Below are 10,789 nucleotides of genomic sequence, written 5' to 3'. Positions count from 1 at the left end.
ATTCTTTTTTACCAACACTTGAATATAGGTAGGTTTCATAAAAAATGCATAATTTTGAGTAAAAAGGTGAGAATCACATTTCTATCAAAAACTACATCTGGATAATATTCAGTACGATTATCAAAGCATAAATCCAGTAAATCACTTCATCAACACCTCCAAAGCTTGCACAGACACATACCACTTACTAGATCACCATTTAACTCCGTAACATTATGCAGTTTTCATTTATATGCTGTCTATTGCTGATGATCGCATTATTTTTCATATGCATCTGTTTACACAAGAGATGGCTGGTTTCTCCGTCCTGTTCACGTTTGTTTTTCTTCGGGAGGTTTTGTACTCGTTCAGAAGATGCGTAATAGCGCCCCCGAGTGTAAAAACTCGTCAGTGGCGGGGAAAGGGTTAATTTTCTGGGAACATGATAATGTCGTGGCCTGGAGATCCTATGTTGAGGGAACATCGTTTAATGTGGAAACAAACCTGCGTGAACATGGCAACCTTGAACCGATCATGTCTGTTCCCAGTCACTGTACTTTTGAACTTGCTATTCAAATCCTACCAAAATAAACGTTTTAGGACTATTTCCACGAGTTTATGATAATAACAGTTTCCACAGCATTGATGATGATGATGATGATGATAAAATGTGTCTTGAGCAGCTAATCAGTATATTAGACACTGACGTAATGGCTGCTGAAAATGCAACGTCACAGGACAAATCCTACCAAAATAAACGTTTTAGGACTATTTCCACGAGTTTATGATAATAACAGTTTCCACAGCATTGATGATGATGATGATGATGATAAAATGTGTCTTGAGCAGCTAATCAGTATATTAGACACTGACGTAATGGCTGCTGAAAATGCAGCGTCACAGGAATACATGACATTATAAAGCGGAGAGTTCCGGTCCTTGATTCTGATTGGCTGAGCCGCGTTCGAGGCCGTTGTAAATTACTCTACAAACATACAGCTTTGTTTACTTCTGTGTGCTGCTCGACAACCTTTTCTGAGGAGCTACATTGTTTGGTGGAAGAATGCTGTTTATATTAATGTCAGTACACTTTATTTGCTCCGTTTTATTCTGTGAAACCTTATGGAGGTTGTATGGAGTAACAGTTTTATAAAAGCAATAACCCCCGCTTCGCACCTAACAACGCCCCTTAGCTGTTATAAATTCACCGTAAACCACGGCTTGTTGGGGCTTATTGCTTTATTTTACAATATGTTCAAATGGTAAATTTATTTAAAGTGGCAATATCGCTGTTTTTCCTGACAGTTGATTGGCTGCATCATCGGCCGCCAAGGTGCCAAGATCAATGAGATTCGTCAGATGTCAGGGGCACAGATCAAGATCGCCAATCCAGTGGAGGGCTCGACCGACCGACAGGTCACCATCACCGGCTCGCCCGCCAGCATCAGTCTGGCCGAGTACCTGATCAACGCACGGTACCCGAGCTGCTCTGTGTGCTGTAGCATCAGCACCTCTGATAGATCCTAGGCTTGGTGCTCGAGTTAGTCTCCGCTGACACCCGTCTGCTCTTGTGATTTCAGACTCTCGTCCGAGGCTACAGGAATGGCCGCGAACTGATGCTCTCCGCCACCCCACCGCCCCTGTTCTCCTCCTCCATCACATTACGCTCTCTAAGTGCAAAAGGAAACCAAGTATTTTCAACCTAACCTTTCCTTTCACCCACCCCGAGATATGCTTCATGGATATACACAAGTATTTTATTTATTTATTTCATGAAAATGTTTTTAAAGTCCCTTTGCGTACAGTTTTTAATGTCTTTTTTTCTTTTCTTTGCATATTTTGTCAGTTAACATTACCGTATGGAAGTGACGGTGGAGAAAGTGGAAAAATCTGAAAACGCATAAATGTTTTTGTTATCTCAGATTTTTCTTATAAAATCAGAAAAAATAAAAAAGAGAGCAACTACAGATGATAGATGGACCGCTTTCCCTGTATCGAAGATTTATTTATTTTAATTTAACTCTAGGAAGTTACAGATTTTAAAATCCTAGAAAAGAGCTTGAGAGAATGAGCTCAGTTTTCTGCACCAGATCGATCTGAATCTGTGAGCCGTTTCAGGTGACTTTAGTTTGTTTATGGGGGGACGTTTGAATACGTGTCATTCCTCAATATTTGTCTTTTTTTCTTTCTCTTATCCTGAAGTTGGAGATTTTGTTAGAGGGAGGGATGGGAGATGCTGCAGTTTCTGCATAAGTGACTGGTATAATAATGAGTTGAAAATATTTCTTTTAGAGAGAATATTGTTTTTTAACCCTGTGGTGTAGAGCCCAGACTGGAGGAGTCCCAGTTGACATTTATATGATGATGCGACTGAGTTACTGATCAATTACATGACTAGAAGGAACTTTCTAGAATTAACACTAGTTTCCTCTATACTCTGCTTGAGTAATAGTTATGTTTTCTATTTTTTTTTCTTTCCTGTTTTATTTTTTTCTTGCAGGAGGAAGGAAAACCTAAAACTTTTTTGTGCACGTTTTCAGAATATTGTAGATTTGGAGTGCAGCTGGAATGAAGAATTAAACATGCAAAATTAAAACATGAAATGCTGAAACTATGGCATGCTATTGTGTGTTTTTTTTATTTTATAAATATATACCCCGGTTTACCATTTTGTCAAAAAAAAATTTTTTTTTGGGGGCTATAAATGTTCATAAATTGTCCCATGCTCTTGGAGTGCAGGTAAGTCAAAGATTAGAAGTAAGGATGGGTACCGAAACTCGGTATTTAATCGGTCCCGGGGCTAAATGATGAAAGACCGGAGTATCGATAAGCTCTGACGTTAACGGTTCTGCTATCGGTACTGGAGAAATTAATAAAACACACATACATTTATTATTGCTATATACACATTATCTTGCAAATTCTATCTCCGCAGTCGCCAGCTGTTTTTCAAACATTTGTCTATGATGCATTTTTGCTATTCGCAATTCAGAAGCGAGATCTTCAGCACACGCAACAAGAAAGCCCTGTTTAATGAAGATAGAAGAGAGAACTAAACATTCGAACTTCTGCTTATACTTTAGGCCTGTGGCTGTTTTATTAAGCTCATTTTATTTTTTTTATTTCGATTTTGGCTTCTAAGGATTATACAAAAGAAGACATGAGGTAAAGCTATTAAAAACTAGCTGTGTTTCGTCTTGCGCAACTTCTTTCCCTTCACAGCGGTGAGCAGTCGTTCCTCCCTAAAACCCAAACTTAACGTCAGAATCAGCTCAGTCGTGATTGTTGTAAGATGCCGTCTTTACTGTTGCTAAATTGCGGCACATGTTTGATAAAACGTTGAGAGCACAATCCACACAAGAGACGCTGTTCCTCAGGCTGAAAATGGACAAACAAATGACACTTTGAGCTTCGGGCGCATGTCCAATTGAGCAAATACACACACATATGTCCAAATGGCCAGCTTGGAGAGTATTTACTTAAACACAGTTTATGTCTTCAGTGGAGGAGAACAGTTGGAGAAAATCCCATGTGTGTCGATATATTGTGTTAAAGTGACAGACTGGAGCTTTGGGCCATCAACATGCAAATCTGCTCTTAATCTGAATAACGTTATAGCTTTAATAAGTCTGTGAAACCAGGCCTAGATCTAAAAAATTAAGCATGTCATAATCAATAAAATAAAAGTTTACAATGTAGCCTAATAAGCCTATTTTTCTTATAATAAAACTATGATTATGTTTTGTGCTCAAATTTATTATACTGAAAGATGAATATGATGATATTGTAAACAATAATAATTGTTTTAAATTATGTGCTGGTATTACCTTATGAACTGTGATTGCATTATAAATTGCCACAGTGTTACATAATGCAATACATTTCTCATACAGTAACATATTACATTATGTGAAAAATTATTACATTATGAGCTCAAGATTTTATTACACTGAGAAAATGATTACATTATGAACATTTTATTACAATAATAATGTAATATTTATTATGTGCAGTTCTTACATCATGAGTTGCTACAGGGTGGGTTCATGGATGGAGGCCGATCTGAAGGTGAGCTTGCAAAGGATTGTAAGAAATAGGTGGGGTTTAAGCGGTCAAAAGCATTGGAGATGTCTGGTGCTTCACTGGAAGATCCACTTGGGACATTGAAAATTATGATGGCATTCTTTTTTTTTAGCAAATCAAACATGCATGGATGAATTGTTCACAATAATATAAAATAACATGCATTTAGACAATAGATTGGCGTGAAATGAAAATTCACCCTTCTGTTGGGGCTCTACAACTGTTCTGCTGTCATGCTGAAAAAAACAACTCGTTCAAACAGCAATTTCCAGGCCTGGAAAAAATTTGAAAAATAGACCTAGAAAGTTTTGGAAAAGTCATAGAAATTTGTTAAATGACTGTATAATGGTTAATTGAATATTGGGTCAACTACAATACTCGGGGGTTTTACGTGGGTTTTTGCAGCATTACAACCAATCACGTTTCTGTTGTGCTTATAAGATCCACTTGGGACATTGAAAATTATGATGGCATTCTTTTTTTTTAGCAAATCAAACATGCATGGATGAATTGTTCACAATAATATAAAATAACATGCATTTAGACAATAGATTGGCGTGAAATGAAAATTCACCCTTCTGTTGGGGCTCTACAACTGTTCTGCTGTCATGCTGAAAAAAACAACTCGTTCAAACAGCAATTTCCAGGCCTGGAAAAAATTTGAAAAATAGACCTAGAAAGTTTTGGAAAAGTCATAGAAATTTGTTAAATGACTGTATAATGGTTAATTGATAATATTGGGTCAACTACAATACTCGGGTTTTACGTGGGTTTTTGCAGCATTACAACCAATCACGTTTCTGTTGTGCTTATGGATGTAATGGCCAATCAGAGGTGTTCAGATGAAAAAAGGTTTGTTCAGTTCTGTCTGAAACTTGCCAATTCTCTCCTCATCGTGAACAAAGTGCAGATACAAGGTGAGGATAATTAACATGGCCAGTTCATCATTAGTGATCACACCATTTATCCAATCAGCGCAAGAGAAAACTCCTATAAATAACCAAGTATGTCCTACCTTCGTTATCTCTCGACTTTCAGCATCCCTCCGCCACCCCGACCCCGCACCTTCAGCATTGTTTCTACCCCAGCACGGGGAGAAGCGATTTTGGGCCGGGCTGGACACCGAGCTCGGACCCCAAAAAGACTCATGGCTTTATTAGATCAAAAGGGTGCTTCTACTAAATACTGAGCAAAGGGTCTGAATACTTAGGACCATGTGATATTTCAGTTTTTCTTTTTTAATAAATCTGCAAAAATGTCAACAATTCTGTGTTTTTCTGTCAATATGGTGTGCTGTGTGTACATTAATGAGGAAAAAAAATTAACTTAAATGATTTTAGCAAATGGCTGCAATATAACAAAGAGTGAAAAATTTAAGGGGGTCTGAATACTTTCCGTACCCACTGTATATATAAAACACAAAGTACCGAATCGATAAGCAGTATCAGTAAGAGTAGTAATACCGTTAAAACCTAAACGATACCCATCCCTAGATAGAAGTAGTGTCGGATCTTTTCTGTACTGTGCTGTATTATTGAAAAAGACCGTTTAGGGTGTGTAGCAACTCATAATGTAAAACTGCACATAATGTAATGAGTATTACATTCTCTGTGGAATTTGGACTCCTCGTGCCTCAACCATGTTTTGACCAAATCTTAGATTGTCTGATTTGGTCTGATATCCTACACATTATTATTGTAATAAAATTTTCATAATGTAATCATTTTTTCAAAATGTAATAATCTTGAGCACATTTGCTTTGCTTAATCTTTTCATGTATGAATTTGTACATGAATTAAGCTAATCAAATATGTTCTTGTCTGAGATTAATTTTTAGCATTTATATAGAATAACTAAACTATAGCTGAACTTTAGTGAAGGGACATTGTTCCTCTTAGCATCATGAAAAAAACCCCCGATTTAATTAATATTCTGAATGCATTACAGATAGTCTAGAGCAGGGCTGTCCAAACTGGGTCCTGGAGGGCCGGTGTCCTGCAGAGTTTAGCTCCAGCTTGCCTCAACACACCTGCTGGAAGTTTCTAGTGTGCCTAGTAAGAGCTTGATTAGCTGCTTCAGCTGTGTTTAATTAGGGTTGGAGCTAAACTCTGCAGGACACCGGCCCTCCAGGACCCAGTTTGGACAGCCCTGGTCTAGTATGTGTGCAAAGAGTGCTCCCTGTATAATTCCAAATGCACTGAGCCTGTCACTCATCTCAGTTCACCTGTTCAGTGGATGTGTCTGTGATTAGCTACACTGCTCAACGCTGCAAACATTGTAAATAGAAACCTTTGACGCGCTCGCAGATGTAAATATGCACAGAAGAGTTTTCCAAATATGTTATTATTACAGTTTCAGCTAAGGGTGCTTTTGTTTTTTTTCCGGGTTTTTTTTTTTGGTTCCCTAAACTGGGCGTGATATGATAAACTTTCTGTATGGACTTGATATGTAATGTTGCTTAAATACGGGGACAGTTGGCAATACTACTTTGCATGTTTTAAACACTTAGATTATGTTCTTTGGCCATGCATTAAACGCACATCCTTGAAAGAGCGCAGTTTGCTGACATATTTACTTTAAAGTCTGTGTGAACCGGAAGTTGCTGCCGACTGGATTTCAGTGTGGAGGCGTATTTCCAGCTGAAACGGAATATTGAGCAGAGGGCGGGGTTTTGATTTTGAGCTCCTCCTCCTCTCTCACTCACAGCAGACTAATGGTCGGAGGGGCGTGGTTAAGCATATTCTGCCCGAGCCGTCAAACTGACGTCATCAGAGAAGACGTGCCATTCCAGAGCGGAAGCAAATTATCAGGTTTTGATCAATTCTTTTCAGATTTTTTTTTTCAGAGTATTAACGTGCACAGATTGCTTGTTGACCTTAACACTAGCAATGTGCGCTAACAAAATAAATACTGTAAATTTTGATTTCATGTGGACTTTTAACAGGTGATGACAACGACAGTGGTTACATATAAATATATTTTAATTGATCAAAATTATTGCTAGGAACAATTCAGTTGCGCCCCGACTAAATTCTATGTCCCCCCTCTCCCTGGACAGGGACAGGGGTAGGGTGCCCTGGGTTCGAGAGTCTTGCCGAGCTCGGAGCTCTCTCCCCGGACAGGGACAGGGGTAGGGTGCCCTGGGTTTGAGAGTCTTGCCGAGCTCGGAGCTCTCTCCCTGGACAGGGACAGGGGTAGGGTGCCCTGGGTTCGAGAGTCTTGCTGAGCTCGGAGCTCTCTCCCCGGACAGCATGCCAAATATGCATAACCTTTATTTAATTACATGAAAGTGTGAACTCGTGAAATGGCATAGCAGGTTTAAATTCTTCTAGTTACTACATTTTTACATTCCAAAAGTTTATTTCTGGCACTGCTGTCTTGTAAAGTTAATGGCAGTGTTACTAGACACGTTCATTTACTTATTTTAACATTAAAAAACTAAATGAAGCACATAACAGATTTTACAAATTATGGAAGAGGATTTGTAAACATCTAAAACAAAGCATTGCCCATCATGCCACAGCTACTGCTGCTTAAAACATTTGTTGTAGGAATTACATGAACCATTTTGAGGTAAATAATGATTCATTGAAATGACAACAATTGTAGAGTGGGCTGGTGTCAAAGAACGTGAAGGTAGGCTTGTAATTCTGTGTATGCACAGATTAACAACATAGGATGGGGGGGATTGATACATGGAACAGGCTGCAATTCAACAACAATGCATTGTGTGGAGTGTGTTTTGTGTTTATTGGCGATGGAATCAACTTCTGGGCCACATCCTGACTGTTGGCAGCCCATTCTTGCATAATCAATGCTTGGAGTTTGTCAGAATTTGTGGGTTTTTGTTTGTCCACCCGCCTCTTGAGGATTGACCACAATCTATGGGATTAAGGTCTGGGGAGTTTCCTGGCCATAGACCCAACATTTAGATGTTTTGTTCCCCGAGCCACTTAGTTATCACTTTTGCCTCCTGGCAAGGTGCTCCAGCGTGCTGGAAAAGGCATTGTTCTTCAAACTGTTCTTGGATGGTTGGGAGAAGTTGCTCTCGGAGGATGTTATTGTACCATTCTTTATTCATGGCTGTGTTCTTAGCCAAAATTGTGAGTGGGCCCACTCCCTTGGCTGAGAAGCAACCCCACACATGAATGCTCTCAGGATGCTTTACTGTTGGCATGACACAGGACTGATGGAAGCGCTCACCTTTTCTTCTCCGGACAAGCTTTATTCCGTATGCCCCAAACAATCAGAAAGGGGATTCATCTGAGAAAAAGACTTTACCCCAGTCCTCAGCAGTCCAATCCCTGTACCTTTTGGAGAATATCAGTGTCCCTGATGTTTTTCCTGGAGAGAAGTGGGCTCTTTGCTGCCCTTCTTGACACCAGGTCATCCTCCAAAAGTCTTGGCCTCACTGTGTGTGCAGATGCACTCACACCAACCTGCTGCCATTCCTGAGCAAGCTCTGCACTGGTGGAGCCCCGATCCTGCAGCTGAATCAACTTTAGGAGACGGTTCTGGCGCTTGCTGGTCTTTCTTGGGTGCCCTGAAGCCTTCTTCGCAGCAATTGAACCTCTCCCCTTGAAGTTCTTGATGATCTGATAAATGATTGATTTAGATGCAGTCTTACTAGCAGCATTATCCTTGCCTGTGAATCCCTTTTTTTGCAAAGCAATGATAACTACACATGTTTCCTTGCAGGTAACCATAGTTAACAGAGGAAGGACAATGATTTCAAGCACCACTCTCCTTTTAAAGCTTCCAGACTGTTATTCTAACTCGGTCAGCATGACAGAGTGATCTCTAGCCTTGTCCTCGTCAACACTCTCACCTGTGTTAATGAGAGAATCACTGACATGATGTCAGCTGGTCCTTTTGTGGCAAGGCTCAAATGGAGAGGAAATGTTCATTTGAATGGCGAAGAGGGACTTTGCAATTAATTGCAATTCATCTGATCACTCTTCATAACATTCTGGAGTATATGCAAATTGCCATCATAAAAACTGAGGCAGCAGACTTTGTGAAAATGAATATTTGTGTCATTCTCAAAACATTTGGCCACAGCTGTAGATGTTTTGGGTAGCTCTTAAAAAAGCTGTTGATTTTGAGAAATGATGCTGCATCAGTAGCGGTCTTGCCAGGGAACTCGACCAGCTGGAGAAATGAGGTACTCAGCAAACCTATCCCCTCACAGCTACAGCATCTCTACTGGCATTGTTGGTGTATACAAAACGGTATACAATCTTTATTACATAAAAGGTATTAAAACAAAAATTAAGCCAGTCCAACACATATTGTAATGCAGCATATGCCACTAAGGTAGTGGCATATGCTGCATTACAATATGTGTTGGACTGGCTTAATTTTTGTTTTAATACCTTTTATGTAATAAAGATTGTATACCGTTTATAACTATGTAACGTTAGGCATATGTGACAAATGAAAGCACTTGGACTTTTAAAAGTAAACATTTTTTAATGCCCTTTCATGTGACTCTAGCATTTCAAATTTACACAGGTATGTAGCGTTAGCTAGCTAGCACCACCTGTCAAAAGGGGGATCAGAAAAGTCAGACGACTCACCTTAAACAAATGCAGAGACGTTCCTCCGGGCTGGAATCCCTGAATTTTGTCTGTGCTTTTGCAATCAATGGTGCAGTGATTTGTAGCAGGTCTTTACATTGACTTTTGTTTAGTCTAAAATATGCCACAAACCGTGCATCAACCAACTGGAGCTCCTGGACTAAATTGTTGTAAGCACCATATTGTTTCCTTCCCTGAATAATGTCGTGCACCCACAAATGTTGTTGTGAACTGTTAGAAGATCCTGTGACGGGGCCCTCCAAAGTCTGTCTGACCTTGATTTACACATGCACATTCTGTAAAGTTATCACAGTTTTTTTGCATCACTTTTACCACGACTTATAAATGTCCGAGCATGTGCTGGCCTGGGAAAATTAAAACGACAAATAGTATTTTTCTTTTTACAAGTTTTGGAATGTCGCTTTGTGACATCTGTGCAGCAGCATTCAATGTCTAATAATGTGTCATCATGTGATGGTAATTCACAAGTTACATATTTATCAATAAATTGAATTACCTCTTCATCTGTGTTTTTATCAATCACTGGGGCATTCTCAATCCAAAACAGGCAATGGACATGAGGTGAACCACGCTGCTGAAATTCCACACAGTAAAAGTAATCCTTATATTGGATGGGATGAAGACATAAGTACCTCCCTTAAAAAGCAATGCCACTGAAAATCAAACATTCTTGCTGCAGTGACAGGATTACGACGCAGCAGCTCACACCTGTCTGCCCATTGTAATTCTTCAGCCGTCTGTGTTCTTCCTTCCTGTTTCAAAATACTAAAAAGAAGATTTTTCCATCGCATATCAGCAGAAGAAAATGAACAAAACCAAGTAGGGACACCAAGCTGACGAACACAAGCTAGGAGGTCACATTGTGCTGTCTGCCAAAACACTGGGGTTCCTCGAATAGGTTTAAGGAAACTATACCCATCATCAAATTCTAACGGTTTCTTTAGAGGTTCCTCATTCTTCAATACATCACCAACTTTTTGAGACATATAACCTCCTTTTCCTTTACGCAAAGCAATCGATACATTTGACACAACCTGGTCAATTTCAGACAGGTACTGAGCAAAAAATATGTATTCTACATTTTGTGCAAACCTACCATCAGCATGTAAAATTTGGTTATTAAAATA

At 39.4% G+C, this 10,789-nt stretch overlaps 1 protein-coding gene across 1 annotated transcript in view; it reads left to right on the top strand.

Moving 5' to 3' along the window:
* LOC107569168 (poly(rC)-binding protein 2) overlaps nucleotides 1–2,593 on the top strand; it is a 14,923-nt gene extending 12,330 nt beyond the window's left edge. Inside the window, exons 11-12 of the mRNA XM_016255179.1 lie at nucleotides 1,285–1,454; nucleotides 1,560–2,593. Coding sequence (XP_016110665.1) covers nucleotides 1,285–1,454; nucleotides 1,560–1,596 — 207 coding nt within the window. The 3' untranslated portion in view covers nucleotides 1,597–2,593. The remainder of the gene's footprint in view (nucleotides 1–1,284; nucleotides 1,455–1,559) is intronic.
* The last annotated feature ends 8,196 nt before the right edge of the window (nucleotides 2,594–10,789 follow it).

The sequence above is a fragment of the Sinocyclocheilus grahami genome, unplaced genomic scaffold, assembly GCF_001515645.1.
Source record: "Sinocyclocheilus grahami isolate Dianchi unplaced genomic scaffold, SAMN03320097.WGS_v1.1 scaffold1320.1, whole genome shotgun sequence".
Taxonomy (NCBI): Eukaryota; Metazoa; Chordata; class Actinopteri; order Cypriniformes; family Cyprinidae; genus Sinocyclocheilus; species Sinocyclocheilus grahami.
This window is presented reverse-complemented; position numbering and strand designations above follow the sequence as displayed.